The 15,205-nt window shown below is 62.2% G+C and overlaps 1 protein-coding gene across 2 annotated transcripts; it reads left to right on the forward strand.

Moving 5' to 3' along the window:
• The first annotated feature begins 5,660 nt into the window (after positions 1 to 5,660).
• Positions 5,661 to 14,361, forward strand: ZDHHC8 (zinc finger DHHC-type containing 8). 2 transcript variants are annotated; one of them, XM_008059700.1, is made up of 10 exons: positions 5,661 to 5,779; positions 5,938 to 6,095; positions 6,179 to 6,351; positions 6,574 to 6,676; positions 7,107 to 7,198; positions 7,361 to 7,502; positions 7,700 to 7,820; positions 7,903 to 8,012; positions 9,348 to 10,348; positions 13,431 to 14,361. In XM_008059700.1, the coding sequence occupies exons 1-10, from the start codon at positions 5,743 to 5,745 to the stop codon at positions 13,639 to 13,641; spliced, it is 2,148 nt and encodes a 715-aa protein (XP_008057891.1). In that variant the 5' UTR covers positions 5,661 to 5,742; the 3' UTR covers positions 13,642 to 14,361. The 2 variants fall into 2 exon arrangements, with proteins under 2 accessions (XP_008057891.1, XP_008057892.1); XM_008059701.1 differs by lacking the exon at positions 13,431 to 14,361 and adding an exon at positions 11,737 to 12,091.
• The last annotated feature ends 844 nt before the right edge of the window (positions 14,362 to 15,205 follow it).

Consider the following 15,205-nt stretch of genomic DNA (forward strand, 5'->3'; position numbering starts at 1 on the left):
CTGACTGGGCCGGGCTCCGGCTGCCGCAACGTGAGTCCTGGTCCTGGCTTGGGGCTGAAGCCGGGTGTGGGAGTCCTGGGGACCCAGGGACAGGTGAGTCTTGTGGGAACAGGGGGCACAGGGCTGGCTGGGTACCTCACAAGTGTGCCAGGCAGGCCTGGGAAGGAGCACCAGCCGGACAGAGGAGTAGGCCAGGCTGCCCAGGGTGTGGCTGCACCCTCCCTCCCCATGGGGCGTACCAGGGGACAGGGGCCGCCCAAAACCACTAGCTGTCCCTGCAGGCAGACGTGGGCGCCTCTTGGGTCCCCTCCCGGCTGCCTGCCCCAGGCCAGAGCCAAGTTGTTCTCGCGTAGGTGTGGCCTGACTTGGCTGCCACATGCCTGCCCACAGCCACTGGTGACCCTGGCCTGGCCTTTCGCCTACCTCTTAGGAAAGCCTGGGGGGTCATCACAGCTGGAGGGCCCAGGCCAGGCCACACCCAAGGGACAGATGTTTGCCCAGCACCTCTGTGGGCTGGCCATGGCTCACACTGGGACATGGGGAGGTAGGGAGCACCCACACCTGCAGGGCACTAGGCCTCTCCAGCCTCAACTTCTTTCAAGACACAGGCTTGCTTGAGAACTAGAGGTATGTGCCCCCAGCACTGCCTATGGCTATGGGGTCACCCCAGGGCTCCTCCAGGCAGGAGAAGAGGGGTGCCAGGCTTCTGTCGCCAGATCTTTGACCACCCACTGCCTTCCACCAGTCCAAGGTCTGTGGAAGGCCCCTGTTCTGAAGCCACAAGCCTGAGTGGGGTGGGCTGAAGCCGCCTGGTGCCCTTTACCCTTTGCCAGAGTGCAGTTGGCTACTGTGTGCATGTGAGGCTGAATTGGGTGCTCGTGGAGGCAGGAGAGCTCCTACCTGGAAGCTGGGGCTGGGTGAGCACCAGGCTGCCAGGAGCGGGTTTAAAAAAGGCCTGTGTGGACGGGCTTATTTCTGGCTCAGACAAGCTGATGTGTTCTTGTCACTCAGATGTTGCTGGCGTGGGGTAGGGGGCGGGCGGTGAGCTGCCAGGGCACCAGGCATGGATGCGTCCTACCCAGGCTTTTGGAGAGTGGGCCCAGCCAGTCCCAGTCCCCAGGCCTCGGTTTTGCACTCCCCTAATGCAACTTGATATCCCTTCTTGTGACTTTTTTTTTTGGAAAGTGAGAAACCAGGATTTATTGAGAGGACAGAAAATCTCCCACAGTGGGAGGGGACCCAAAGGGGTTGCCCTCTTCTTGTGACTTTAAAAGCAGTGTGTGTTCCCTATGCAGAACTTGTGGAATTAAACCCCCCCAGATGCCCTCAAGTACCTTTCCTCCTCAGGGACTGCTCTGCACCTGGCATCACTCCTGCAGCTCTGGGCCATGTGGTCTTTGGTCGGGTAGCTCATGCATGACTTCCAAGGGTCCTGCATGTCCATCCCACAAACTTGACCCAGTCCCGTCGGCAGCTTCCCTCTGCTGAGTACCAGCTCTTCCTCTGTTCTTGAAACTGAGATTCTAGAGTCAGCTTCTGGGGTGGGGAGCTAGAGGCCTGGAGAACTAAGGATCCCTTCCCTCAACCAGCTCACCAAGGGGGTGGGACCAGCAGGACATTCAGACATCTCTTTAGGAGAAGCTGGGGCATGGGACAGATGCCCAGATTTGGAGGCATATTCCCTCTGAGGATGAGATGCATGGCACGGGGCAGATTCTCAGAGGAACTCCTACTCCATGAAGCCTTCCTAGGTTCCTGGTGGGGCTTGTGTCCCCTTGGGCTGTGAAAGCCCTTCAAACTGTAGTAAAACTAGGTTGGGTCAGATGCTGGTGAGAGCGTCCAAAGACCCCTAGGCCAGTTGTCAGCCCCACTCCTGCCCCCCTTCTGCCTCCACCTCTCCCAAGAGTATTGCAGAATGATAGGCATCCTGGGAACATCAGAGGCCTGGTGCTGTTGGTGGGCTTCCAATGCCTGGGGCTGTGCCTGGCTGTCTTATCTCTTCATCCACAGCATCCTGGATGGCACTGCTGGTACCTAGATGGGCCTGAGTCCTCTCCATGCTTACAGGCCCAGCCAAGGACAGTGGGTAGACCAGGCCTGGGACCAGGCTAGGCTCAGTTGGTCCAAGGGTGAATGGAGCTGCTGACTGGGGTCTTAGGGAGTATGGACCTGAGGTGGAAACAGTGTGAATCTCCTGCTGGGATTTGCTGTGTGTGGTCTGGGGTCCCCTGGTACCCTGAGCCTCAGTTTCCCCATTTGCACAGGTGTCTGTAGGAACAGGTGGGTACAGGCACTTGAGGTCTTGAGACTGAGGCCTGACCAGGGCAGTGTGGTTCCTGCCCCGTTGTCCCTGTCCCGGGTACCCTGTGGGCCAGTGCCACTCTCAGACACAAACAGTGCTAATGAAGAACCTATTTAAATGAAAACCTCTGAGTTAAAATTTTCCATTCCACATTTAGCTGTGGCAGACATTCTGCCCCTCAGCCACCGCCCCCCCCGCTTGCCGGGTGGTGTCTCCCTGCCGTCCCATCGGGACTTAGAGCCTTGGCCCAGGTGGGGCCCATGGCAGTGGCGTGTGTCCCAGCCTGTGGCCCTGGAGGACGGCTTAGGGCCTCGAGCCGGGCATCCCAGACCTGCCATCCACTCGTGGTGAGCCTGGAGCCAGCCAGGAAGGGCTCATGGGAATGTGGCCGGCCAGCCAGACGCCCCTGTGGCCCAGGGCCTGAAGTCTGCCTGTCTCTGTCTGACCCACCTGGTGGGGCTTGGTGAGAGTAGGTGTTGTCCCCAAGGCAGAAGAGCCTCCTTCAGCCTAAAATGGACACATATGTAGACTGAGTACAGTTGCCTGTCGGGCCCTGCCCATGGAGCTCATGTGTCCTCAAGTGTCCCTGTGTGTCCCCAGTGTCCTTGCATGTCCTTGCACATCCTCGCACCTCCTTGAGTGTCCTCATACTTGCCTGTCCACAGGGGAGGAAGGAAGCCCAGGGACGGGGAGGCTGTGCCTGAGCCAGAGCTGAATAGGGCTGGGGCAGTGGGAGGGGCGTGTCTGCTTGTATGTGTGCTCATGTATACATATGTGTATGTCACAGTGAATGAATGATGTGCAGGCATGTCTCTTTGTGTGTGCCAGTGTGCACTGGTATGCACACTTGTGCATGTGAGTGTCCATGCATGTACATGTCTTGCACATGGGTGTGGTGTTTTGTGCTGTGCCTTCTGTGCACAAGAGCAGGTTGTCTGTGTGTTCACATGTGCGTGTGCCTGTATGTTTGTGTTTGTGCAGGTATGTACACATGTACCCTTGCATGTGTGTCCTGGAGCAAGTTTGTATATGCACGTTTGCACACATGTCTTCATGCATGTCTGTGCACGGGTCTGCATATTTCCTAGTTCCAGGCCTCAGCAGGTTGGCCTGTGATCTAGTCCCCCTTGGATGGGGCCCAGGTCTAGGTCCCTGTGTGGCTACCTGGGGGAAGATGGAGAAGATGCCCCATCCTGGGAAGTGGAGGGGGCGGTGTTCTGGTCCCAGTCAGAGAACCTGTGTCTCCAGTGCTTTCTGACACCAGGCTTAGGCCCCACACAGACTTTCGTCTGGGGCAGGGGCCTCCATGTACCTCTGCTAGGTCACAGGACAGACTTCCATTTGTGCCCCGGCATTGTGTGACTGCTGCCTGCAACCACCCTGGGCATTCCAGCTGCTGTCCAGCCAATCTGGCTGGGGAAATTGAGGCTGAGAGAGGACACAGCAGTGAAGTTTGCTGGGCCAGTAGGAGCTCTGGTCAGTGCAGGGCTCGGCCACCTGCCGATGAGTGTGCCCTGCAGGGGTGCTAGAAAGCATGCGGAGAGCCCAGCAACGGGTGTGCAGTTGCAGACTGGCCTGGGCCTCCATCCTCAGCTGCCTCCCCTCCTCACAGCTATGTGAGTCAAACCCCAACTGGCCTGCCACACATCGTCTCCCTGTCCATACTCCTCTCCTGTCCTTGGTGGCCCTGGTCCCTTGGCCCCCTCCTTCCCTAGAGCAGGTGGGTTCCACAGGCATCGAGAGGGTCCACTTGATTTAGTGCTCTGGAAACTCTCAATGATTTTTAAACAAGGGCTGTCATTTTCATTTGGCACAGATCTCATAGCCACCCTCCTCAGGAGCACAGGAGGTCTGTGGCCCTACCCCTCCCTGCGGGCTGGTCTGGTCTTTGGGGCTTACCTTTCTGGGCCCCACCCTGCTGGGCTGGCCATGCTTTGGGGCCTGGTCCTCATGAGGGGCCTTGCCTTGGAGGTCATGCACATGTCTTGACTACCGCCTGTGTGTTGGGTGGGCTGGGGAGGGCGGCTGGTACGCCAGGTGGGGATGGGGCATCCTCCCAGCAGAGGGAGCCGTGGCTGCAGCCATGTCCTCACGCCAGTGTCTACCTCCTTGGCCGGGCCCTGGACATAGGGAAGGGTAGCTGGGCTCCCAGCCCTGCAGAGGGTTGCTGCCGTGGGAAGTAGAGTCTTTAAATAGCCTCTCGCTTTCCACTAAAAATAGCAAAGTTCTGCTGCCGTGGAGGTGGTTGCCGGGGCGGCATGGCTGGCTCCTGGCCAAGGCAGGCGTGGGTGCAGCTGCGTGGCTGTGTGCGCGGGGCAGCGGGCAGCGCGTGGACCTGTCCCTAAAGCCCTGGCTGCTGCAGGGCCTGGGTGCAGAGAGGAGCGTGCACCCCCTAGTGCCCTGCCATTGTCATAGCCAGATTTTGGAGGACAGGGGGCAAATGGGGGCATCTGAGGCCAGAGGACCTTCTCAGGAGCCAAGTGGGTAGATTCAGGGGCCGGCCACAGGCCATGTGGCCTGAAGGCTGATGAATCTCCTCGAGGATCTGGCCAGGACCTGTGAGGGTTGAGGAAGGTGCCCTTTAGGGAAGTATGAGAGACCCTTACAGGAAGGCTGCGGGTGGGGTTGGGGGGGAATCGCAGGGGTCCTGGAAGGCTTTCCCAAAGGGGGACAGCCTTGGTGCTGAGGGGTGGTGGGGCAGGAATGGGTGGGGGAAGGCGCTGTGCATTTTCAGCGTCCCCAAGTGTTCTTTACTGCCATCTGGGGAGTGACAAACAAACCAAAAAAGAAAAAAAGGTGGAGGGCTGTTCTGGATGGGAATGTACTTCTTGGGAAGAGCGGGATTGGGGCTCCCCGTACCCCAGAATCTCCCTGAGGAGAGGGTGGTACAGGTCTGGGTGAGATGAGGGGCTGGCCTCTGTCCACCAGCGCACATGGACGTTGCAAATACATTTCCCATCCTGGGCTCCCACCTTAAGTCTGCTCTCCTAGGCAGGGGAGCCCAGGACGCCACCATGGGAGTAGGTGTACAGCTTGCCTCTTGGCCGTCCCTCTTAAATGATGTGACCCCAGGCCTGTGTGCCTCTCTGAGCCTCAGTTTCATCAACTGAGAGTTGTGTTCCAGATGGCCACCCTGGGGGGCTGCAGGGCTGGAGCTTGCATGTGGGACACCTGCACACCATGCCTAGCATGCCCAGCTCTGCTGGTTGAGCAATGTGGCTGGGGTCTCCCAGTGGCCTTCAGCAGTCTCTTCCAGCTTCCCTGCTGAGCTGAGAATGACCTTGACTCACAGCCCCACTCCCTGCCTCCCCTCCACACCCTCAGACCCAGTTCTCTGCTCCATTGCCCACTGCAGGTGCCCGTGGTTGACGCGAGCTGTGTCTCCAGCCATTCCCATCTACAATGGCATCATCTTCCTCTTTGTCCTGGCCAACTTCAGCATGGCCACCTTCATGGACCCTGGTGTCTTCCCCCGAGGTAGGGCCCGTGCTGGGATAGCTCTTCTCACTTTCGCTAGAGTGTGAGTGACGTGGGAGACCCGGGGGTTCCTGGTGGGTGGACTGGCAGAGGCTGGGGAGGAGCACGCCTGCCAGAAGAGTCACCTTCCTGCCCCCTGCCTGGCTCCTGGTCTGCAGCGGATGAGGATGAGGACAAGGAGGATGATTTCCGGGCCCCACTGTACAAGAACGTGGACGTGCGAGGCATCCAGGTCCGCATGAAGTGGTGCGCCACGTGCCACTTTTACCGTCCGCCACGCTGCTCCCACTGCAGCGTCTGTGACAACTGCGTAGAGGTGACCGCCCTGCTGCCCCACGCGCCCCCAGCCCTGCACCATGCCCCCGCCTGCCACACACCTGACGCGCTGCTCCCGCCCAGGACTTTGACCACCACTGCCCCTGGGTCAACAACTGCATCGGGCGCCGCAACTACCGCTACTTCTTCCTGTTCCTGCTGTCACTCAGCGCGCACATGGTGGGCGTGGTAGCCTTCGGCCTGGTCTATGTGCTGAACCACGCCGAGGGGCTGGGAGCCGCGCACACTACCATCACGTATCCTCGGTCCCCGCGTGCCCCATCACGAGGGCGGTGTGGGCCAGGGACGAGTTTCACAGGGGAAGTTGAGGCTCGGGTTGGTTGACTGCCCGGGGACCCCAGTGGGCGGGTTGCCGTCCCTAGGTGGGTATGAGGGTATTTGTCCACAGGCACCTGCTCCGTGCCACTGTGATGGGGTCTGCTGTGTCCTCGCCTGTGCCGTTGGCCTTAACGGGCTAGCATGGCTGTCATGTGTGTGGCTGGCCTCTTCTTCATCCCAGTCATCGGCCTCACTGGCTTCCATGTGGTGCTGGTCACTCGGGGACGCACCACCAATGAGCAGGTGCAGATCCCGCTGGGAGTGGGGTCACTCCCGGGGGCCGAGAGGGCCAGGGCTGCATGAGGACAGGCTGGGCTGCTGGGACGGGACCACAGGAACCCTTGCCCGAGGTGGTTTATGCAGCTGTGGTGGACAAAGGCTCTAGCCCTGAGACCGCCAGGGGAACTCAGGGTGTGGGGCATGCCTTCACTGTCCCCTGCATGTTCCCTGCCTGAGGACATTGCAGCCACCAGTGACTCAGGACCTAGAAGCCCCACTGCCCCTTGCAGGGGCAGGCCAGGATGACCTGAGTGAGGGGTGCCTGGACTGACCCTACCTAAGCTGCCTCCCACAAGGACTAGCTTCTGAGGAACTCCAGCTTCCCTGCCCATGCCCTGCTTGCCTGGCCTGGACCCTGGGTGGCCAGGCTGGCTGAGGGGTCCTGTGTCCACAGGTGACTGGAAAGTTCCGTGGGGGCGTGAACCCCTTCACACGAGGCTGCTGTGGGAATGTGGAACACGTGCTGTGCAGTCCCTTGGCGCCCCGGTGAGGCCCAGCCCGGGCAGGGTGGGACAGGGTCTCTGTCAGGTGTGGGGTGGGCAGCCTGGGGTGCTCAGCCTGGCTGGTTTTGCTCTCGTTGGGCGGGGTGGGCCCTGCCCTTGCCGTTTCTCAGCAGGTGGCCTAGCCGCTGCCTCCTGCCCCGTGTAGGTACGTGGTGGAGCCGCCCCGGCTTCCGCTGGCTGTGAGCCTGAAGCCACCCTTCCTTCGGCCGGAGCTCCTGGAGCGAGCTGCACCACTCAAAGTCAAGCTTAGTGACAACGGGCTGAAGGCTGGTCTGGGCCGCAGCAAGGTGGGGGCCTGGGCTGTGCCGGCCTGGGGTCTGGGGTGGGAGGGGGAAGCAGGCAGGTTGCAAGGGCCTAGAAGAGGTGGAAGGGGAGGGATTGGGCAGATTCTGGGGAGGGGTCTAAGTTCCAGGCTGCAGGAAGGAATCCCTGAAGCTCCACCCCTCCTTCAAGCCCTGCCCACCGCTGACCTGCTCTCTCCCAGTCCAAGGGTAGCCTGGACCGGCTGGATGAGAAGCCGCTGGACCTGGGTCCACCACTGCCACCCAAAATAGAGGCTGGCACATTTGGCAGTGACCTGCAGACCCCGCGCCCGGGCAGTGCTGGTAAGGTGGGGTCGGGCAAATGGGGTGTGGGACACAGAGCCACCCTATCTGACCTCAGTCTGACAGTGGTCTATATCCTCAGAGAGTGCCCTGTCGGTGCAGAGGACCAGCCCCCCAACACCTGCTATGTACAAGTTCCGGCCAGCCTTCCCTGCGGGTCCCAAGACACCCTTCTGTGGCCCAGGAGAGCAGGTGAGGAGGCCTGACCTGCTTCTAATGCTCACCTCCAGGAACCTGGCCCCTGAGGCCCCTCCCCATGGAGACCCACCCCATGGAGACCATGCCCCCAAGGTTCCACCCCTTGAGCCCCACCCCGTGGACCCTGCTGTATGGGCAGCAGGACCCTGTCCTGCAGGTACCCAGAGCCGGAGATTCACAGAGGGGAGCAGAGTTGATGTCTTGGTACAGGTGGTCTCACCTGGCATCTGTCCCTTCCTTGGCCGGCATTACCCTAGACTGGGTGGGCAGCTGCCCCCTGAAACAGCATGTACCAGGATGCTTGGAATTCCACCATTAGTCACTCCGTAAGGCCCACGTGAAGGCTTTGGAAGAATCTGAGCCTTGTCTGAGAAAGCAGTTCTTTTCCCCCAAGTTGTATGAGTGCTCTGTGGTCACTGTGGAGCCGTGGGCAGTGTCGGGCAGCCTGGGGGAGTGGTCCAGAGTGCTACACGCTCCCTGAGAGGTGGGTCTGTGGCCAGGCCCCATGCACTTAAACCAGCTCTGTCCATAGGGACTCTTCCCCTCAGGATCCATGTCCTGTCCCATGCTTCCTGGGGGGACCCTGGGTGGGGCAGTGAGTATGGGTCTCCCTGGCTGAGGATCTGAGCCCGGCATGTGTGTGGTGGTCCTGTCATGCAGGAAGAGGGTCTCCAGCCACCCTCCCCAGAGTTATGTCCTTCCTGTGACTCTCCCATATGCTATGGAGGCTTTGGTCCATCAGCTGAGTGCAGTAAGGCCACATTTACCTAGACCCCCTTCGGGTTTTGAGTTTGCTAAGGCTCTTGACCCCAGCCCTAACCCATTTATCCTGATCACAGAACCTAGAGGAGGCCCCTCCTCTCTGCAGCTACCCTGATGGTGGGCCCTGGGGCTGGGTAGGCTCCGAGTGCACGACCCTGGGTATTTGCAGCTGCAGGCTCCAGCCTCTGCTACAGAGTCCCCATGCTCAGCCATGGAGTGCTTGGGGGATAGGGCCCTGGGTCACCGTGTGACTCTTATGGCTCCTTGAGGCCCAGCTCCTGGGGCCACGGTGCTGCCTGGGTGTGGCCACGCAGCCCCTTGCTCCACTGGGGAGTGTGGGTTGCATCAGGGCTTGCACAGCCTTCCCCTGGAGGTGCTCTTCTGACATTCCTCCAAGGGGCAGGTAGGCATGACTAGGGTACAAGGAGCATGTTGGGCCGTGCATCAGTTGCCCCTGCTGTGGTGACTGACATCACTGGGCTTGCAGCCTCCACGTGGGCAGCGAGCGGCTGATGCTTGCAGGTGGTGGGTGGGTGGGCAGTGGTGAGAGTGCCTGCTGTCCCATAGGTCCAGGGCCCTGACTCCCTGACCCTGGGGGACGACAGCATCCACAGCCTGGACTTTGCATCCGAGCCTAGCCTGGACCTCCCTGACTACAGGCCCAGCGGCCTGCATGCGGCTCACCCGCCATCCCCACCGCTCAGCACATCTGATGCCTTCTCGGGTGCATTGCGCTCCCTGAGCCTCAAGGCTGCGGGCCGGCGGGGTGGTGACCACGTGGCCCTGCAGCCCCTACGTTCTGAGGGAGGGCCCCCCACACCCCATCGTGGCATCTTCACCCCCCACGCGCTGCCCAACCGCAACGGCAGCCTGTCCTACGACAGCCTGCTCAACCCTGGCTCACCCGGCAGCCATGCCTGCCCGGCCCACCCGTTGGGCGGCATAGCCAGCTATCGCTCACCCTACCTGCATCCTGGGGCAGCAGGAGACCCGCCGCGGCCCCCACCCCGCAGCTTCAGCCCTGTGCTGGGCCCCCGGCCACGGGAGCCCTCGCCCGTGCGCTATGACAACCTGTCCAGGACCATCATGGCATCCATCCAGGAGCGCAGGGACAGGGAGGAGCGTGAGCGGCTACTGCGCTCGCAGGCCGACTCACTCTTTGGCGACTCAGGCGTGTATGACGCGCCTAGCTCCTGCAGCCTCCAGCAGGCCAACACGCTGTCTGAGGGCCCTCGAGGCCCTGTGCTGCGCTATGGCTCCAGAGACGACCTTGTGGCCGGGCCTGGCTTTGGCGGCGCCCGCAACCCCGCCCTGCAGACGTCGCTGTCCTCACTGTCCAGTTCTGTGAGCCGAGCGCCGCGGACGTCATCGTCCTCCCTACAAGCTGACCAGGCTGGTGGCAGTGCCCCAGGGGCCCGACCCGGCAGTGGCTCACATAGATCCCCCGTGCGCCAGGCTCTGCCCTCTCCCCCTGGCACACCCTGCTCACCACCCTACACTGGCTCCAAAGCTGTCGCCTTCATCCACACGGACCTCCCGGAGCCACCAGCCTCACTGGCTGTGCAGAGGTGGGTTCCTGGAGGCATGGGTGGGCTTCCTGGCAGTGGGTGGCTGACCGGCCTGTCAGGCCCCTCTTGGCTGGGCTCTCATGGGTGGTCCCGGAGGCCTGTGGCTATCTCCAGGATTGGGGTGGGGAGGGCAGGCCTCACTTTGCCTTGAAGGTTCCTGGCTGACCTTCGCGGCCATGCTGGTTGACCCGGCACCAAGGATATCGGGGCATACTCTGGGGTCGGAGCGGGGGTAAGGGCCTCCTGAGCCCGTCGACTCATTCTTCCGGAGCCAACCCAGGCCCAGCCTCCTCAGGGACCAGTGCCCTGCTGCAGCATGGGCCTCCTATATGGGCTGTGGCTCTGAGCTGTCTGTCACGCTGTTCCTGTTAGCTCAGGACTTTCCTGGGCCTGCATCTTCAGGTGGCCGAGGCAAGGGGACATTCCCTTGCAGCAACACATGCCACCCTGGGTGCCCAGGCCCAGGCCCTGGCAGGGACATGCAGTTCCAGGAAGTGGGGGGCTTCCCTGCTCATAGATTGGAAAACCGACACCCAGAGAGGGCAGGTTGGCTCCAGACCCCTGTGGGCTGGTGACTGAGAACAAAACAGGGCCAGGACCAAGTAGGAGAGCTGCCACCTGCTGGAGCCAAGCCCATGCTGCCGTGTCACTGTGTCCTCACAGCATTGCCCAGTCTGGGCCCATAGCCCCAGGCACAAGCTCAGTTGTTTCTTTTGGGCAGATAAGGCCCCAGGAGAGACCTTGGCCCAGGCCACTTGGCCACAAAAGGGCTGGGGAGCAACAGTCTGGCCCCAAGCAGGGTTTCCCCAGCTCACACACTGCTGGGAGCCTGCTTGGTTTTTGTGAGTTACGGGGAGGCTGCCATTGTGGTTGTGATGAGAGGGAGCCTGAGACCCAGAGAGTAGCAGTTGTGTGGCAAGATAGGCCTGCATTAGGGGACAGAGGCCCCTCAGGAAGGTGGGAGCAGCATGGGCAAGTGCTGGTGGTCAGTGAGGACTACTCTCACAGCACATCCACCTGAGAGGGAGTGGGCAGGGGATCAGACGGTATGCGCCAGGCTCCCAGCTTTGCACCAGTACCTGGCTGCTGCCTGTGCTCTGTGGCCAGTGGCAGCTGAAGAGACTGAGGGACCTGGGAGGGTGGCGGCATTTCTGATGTCTATCCTGTGGTGGCACAGCCCCTTCCCCTGGGCGGGCTCTACATCTCACCCGTACTCCAGGAGAGCCCCTCCAAACCCAGAGGGCAGGGGCTGCCCAGTCCACATTCCCGTTGTCTCCGTCCCACTGCCTCCGCCATCCTCTGTCCCCACATGCCCCTTGTTCACCGTGTGCATGTGTGTGCCCTTGTGTTCACCGTGTGCACGCGTGTATGTGCTTGTTTCGATGCAGGGACCACCCTCCGCGGAAGAATCCCCCAAGTAAGCTTAACGGGCAGTCCCCGGGCCTGGCCCGGCTAGGGCCTGCTGCTGGCCCCCCGGCACCCTCCGCCAGCCCTGCCCGGCACACGCTGGTTAAGAAGGTGTCCGGCGTGGGTGGGACCACGTACGAGATCTCGGTGTGAGGACTGACTGCTACCCATCCGCTGTGGCGCCACGGGGACCAGGACCCCACAGCGCTTCCCCACCGACCTCTCTGCCCCAGGGACAGGAGGCTACCCTGCCTGGTGTGACAACATTGGCGGGAAAGAGTACCTGCCTCCACAGCTTACCTGCGCCCCCTGCCCACCCATTCACTCATCTGCTCACGGGAAAGGCAGGAACCCGTGCCAGGCAGGGCCAAGCACCAGGGGCCTTGGGTCTGTGTGTCTCACCATGTCCCATGGCTGGGGCAGCAAAGGGACCCAGACTGCATCTGCGGGTCCCCCTCTCTCAGCTCTACCTGCTGCCCTATCACCCATGTGCCCCCAGCTCATCACCAGGCCAACCCCAGCAGTCCCCTCACAGGTTGGTCCCTGAGGTCCAGAGGCTCGCAGAGGTACCCAGGGCTCCGGGCTGTCCTCCCGACATGGCCCCAGGCTCCCAGCCCAGGGCCCTGCCCGCCAGGCTGCTTCTAACACGTTGCCTTTCACAGACTCTGCCGCCAGCTTTTGGCTGATGCTCTGTGGGGAGTCCAGCCCAACCTGCCCTGGGTGGGGATGGACGGGTGGACAGACAGCAGACAGACAGCCAGCTGCAGTGGGGGTCCAGGCTCTGTGTGTTCTGTCTCGCCCGGCTGGCGGGCCTGTGTCCCATGTCTGTGTGCTGAGCTGTCATGCCATGTCCCATGTGTAAGCGCTCCGGCCACCGCCGTCCCCTTCATCGAAGCCTTAACCTCCGCTTATGCTCTTGTGGGAGGCGACGGAGGGCGGATGGGAGCGGGCATGGGGCGATGCTGCCACGGGGCACTGACACCCAGAGCCCCCACCCAGCCTTCATCCCTCCCTGTCAGACTGGAGACCCCCACCCCGCCCAGGCATGCGCATTCCTAGCCCTGGCCCGCCGTGGTGCGTGACCGTGCACAGCACGTCGGGGAGGGCCAGCGCTCCCCTGGCGTCAGGGCCCAAGAGTAAGCACACGACAGCGTCTGCTTGCGTTGTGTCTGTTTTATGTTTTTATATCTACATCTATATATCTATAATTTTATTAAAAAAAGAAAAAGAGTCATTTTGATTCTTTCCAGGCCCCAGGGTGGGAGGAGGGCAGGGTTGAGCTCTGGCAGGGGCACTTCCTGGCGTGCACGGGTCAGCGGTCCTCGGGCACATCTACTGACTACTACTGAGGTGGGACTAGCTGGTGGGTCTTGACTGTGGGTGTGAGTGTCCCTCCCCCGGGTCTGTATCGACACTGTTCCTGCCAGCTCTGCAGCCCGAGGGAGGGGGAGGGGATGCCTGCAGGGCCCCAGCTGCTCAGGCCCTGGGGCAGCTGTGCCTGCTGGAACTCTCCCCTGCCTGCCGAGTGCCAGGGCTGGAGCTGTTGGAAGGCCGCAGCTCCACTGGGCCAAGACAGTGGGGAGGGTGGCCCAGCGCAGTGCTCAGGGACCCGGGGTAGGAGCCCCCGCTGACCTCCACATTTCTGCTTCTCTCTTACGGACGCCGCGGCCCTCAGGGGGCGGATTGGCACCTGCAGCGGTGGATGGGGGTGGCGTGGCCAGCCCAGGGTGCCCCCTGGGCTGCATCTGTGCCACCTTGGCCACCTCGAGGACCGCCCGCGGCTGCGGGCCCCCTGGAGCCCATCCGCCGGGGCTCCCCCTCGCGGGGCCATGTGCCGCCTGCATCTGGCTGCATCCAGCCTTTTCCCCAGCCTCTCTGGACCCTAGCAGGATGCCAAGTGGGTGGCTCCTGGGGCTGGGATGGCCCAGCGGGGGCACTCAGGAGACCCGGCTGCCGTGGACCTAGAGTGGGACAGGGTGTGGGCAGAGGGTCTCCTCTCCACCAGCTGCATCTCAACTCCCAGTCTGCCAGGGCCTGTGATCCCGTGACCTCAGGAAGTCCCCCACTTGCTGCAGGGGGCCCGGCACCCCATGGGGGTCGGCCCAGGACCAGCACACCCTTTGCCCAGTCTCCCTGCCCAACCAAGCACTTTAGACTAAGCCACTTCCTCCCCATGGAGCCCAGGCCTCTGTGGGTTGGGCTGGGGGGGGTCTCAGGTTGCCCCACAGCTCTCTGCACTCCCCCTGCCCCACTCCCAGTACATGAACAGATGCCTTAACTTCCTGGAGCTGCCAGCCTGGTGAGCCGTCCCACCCCTTGCCTGCCACCCAGCTCTGTGGCCGGCTCTGCCCAGGCTCACCTGGGGCATCCTACCTGGAGATGCCACACCTGGGAGCTCAGAGAGCCTGCAGCCCAGGCCCCACATCCCTGAGCAGCTGGGCCTGGATGTCCCAGGCAGCCCTTCTCCTGTGTAGGGCCCCCGTCCGCCCTGAGCGGTGGCTCTGTTTCTCCCCTTTTGGGGTGAGAGTCACCAAGCATTCTCTGTTGTTCTGAAGGGCACCCCCAATTGCATTCCCCTAATAAAACTTTTGGTGTTTACCTCCACAGCTGTGTCTACAAATGTAGTCCCCTGGACTGGACAGGGACCCGGGTTGGGGAGGGGACGGGATGGGGCCAGGGGTTCTGTGGGAAGCATGGGGTCAGTGAGTCAGCAGAGTGAAGGTTGAGTCCTGACCTCTGGGTTCCCCGGGAGGGTCTGGCCCAGGGATGAGTGAGGCCCCAGGACCTTCCTGCCACATCCCTGGACTCAGAGCTGGGGCTGCCCCCTGGAGGGCAGGTGGGGCATGAGTGGGGAGCCCACCCTGAGGCCGGGGCTTCACCCTGAGGGGCCCCACTGCCAGATTGTGCCTCAGGAGGTATCAGACCTGCTGTCACCCATCCCCATTTCCACGAAGACGAGCTCACAGCCATATGTGTTGTGTCAGGACTCTATGTCCGGCTGCAGGCCCAGCCCTCAGGACGGACCCCGCCTCCACCCTTCTCCACAGCTCCTGGCGGGGATGGTGCGCGGCGGTGCCGTGGGCAGGGGCGGTGCAGCCACTGGGCACCTGGGGCAGCGCCGGCTGCCTGGCCTCCTCCTCGCTGGGGCCGCTGGGCCTCCGGCCTAGAAGGGCAGGAAGTCATCCACCTCGAGGCGCAGGAAGGGGCCCAGCAGGGCCCGGAGCTTCCAGACGGCGGCACGGCTCAGCAGGGGTGGCACCAGCCCCTCGAAGGGTACGGGGTCCACCACGTACACGTAGGCAGCAGTGCAGGCCAGCAGGGCACCCAGCAGCAGCCTCAGTGCCAGCAGCCTGCGGGCGGTGGTGGTCAGGGGCAGGGGCCCACAAGGCCATCCCAAGGACTGGGCTCTGCCCGCGCAGTCACCTACCAGATCTGGCTTGTGAGGCCCTC

This window comes from Carlito syrichta, unplaced genomic scaffold, assembly GCF_000164805.1.
Source record: "Carlito syrichta isolate Samal-C Ts95f unplaced genomic scaffold, Tarsius_syrichta-2.0.1 Scaffold304335, whole genome shotgun sequence".
In the NCBI taxonomy this organism is placed as follows: Eukaryota; Metazoa; Chordata; class Mammalia; order Primates; family Tarsiidae; genus Carlito; species Carlito syrichta.

Bases quoted from the DNA above. Each gene is read 5' to 3' on its own strand.
- ZDHHC8 (XM_008059700.1), top strand. From the start codon at position 5,743: ATGGCCACCTTCATGGACCCTGGTGTCTTCCCCCGAG. The intron at 7,199-7,360 runs GTGAGGCCCAGC...TGCCCCGTGTAG, and splicing joins TGCAGTCCCTTGGCGCCCCG to GTACGTGGTGGAGCCGCCCC. The intron at 8,013-9,347 runs GTGAGGAGGCCT...GCTGTCCCATAG, and splicing joins TCTGTGGCCCAGGAGAGCAG to GTCCAGGGCCCTGACTCCCT.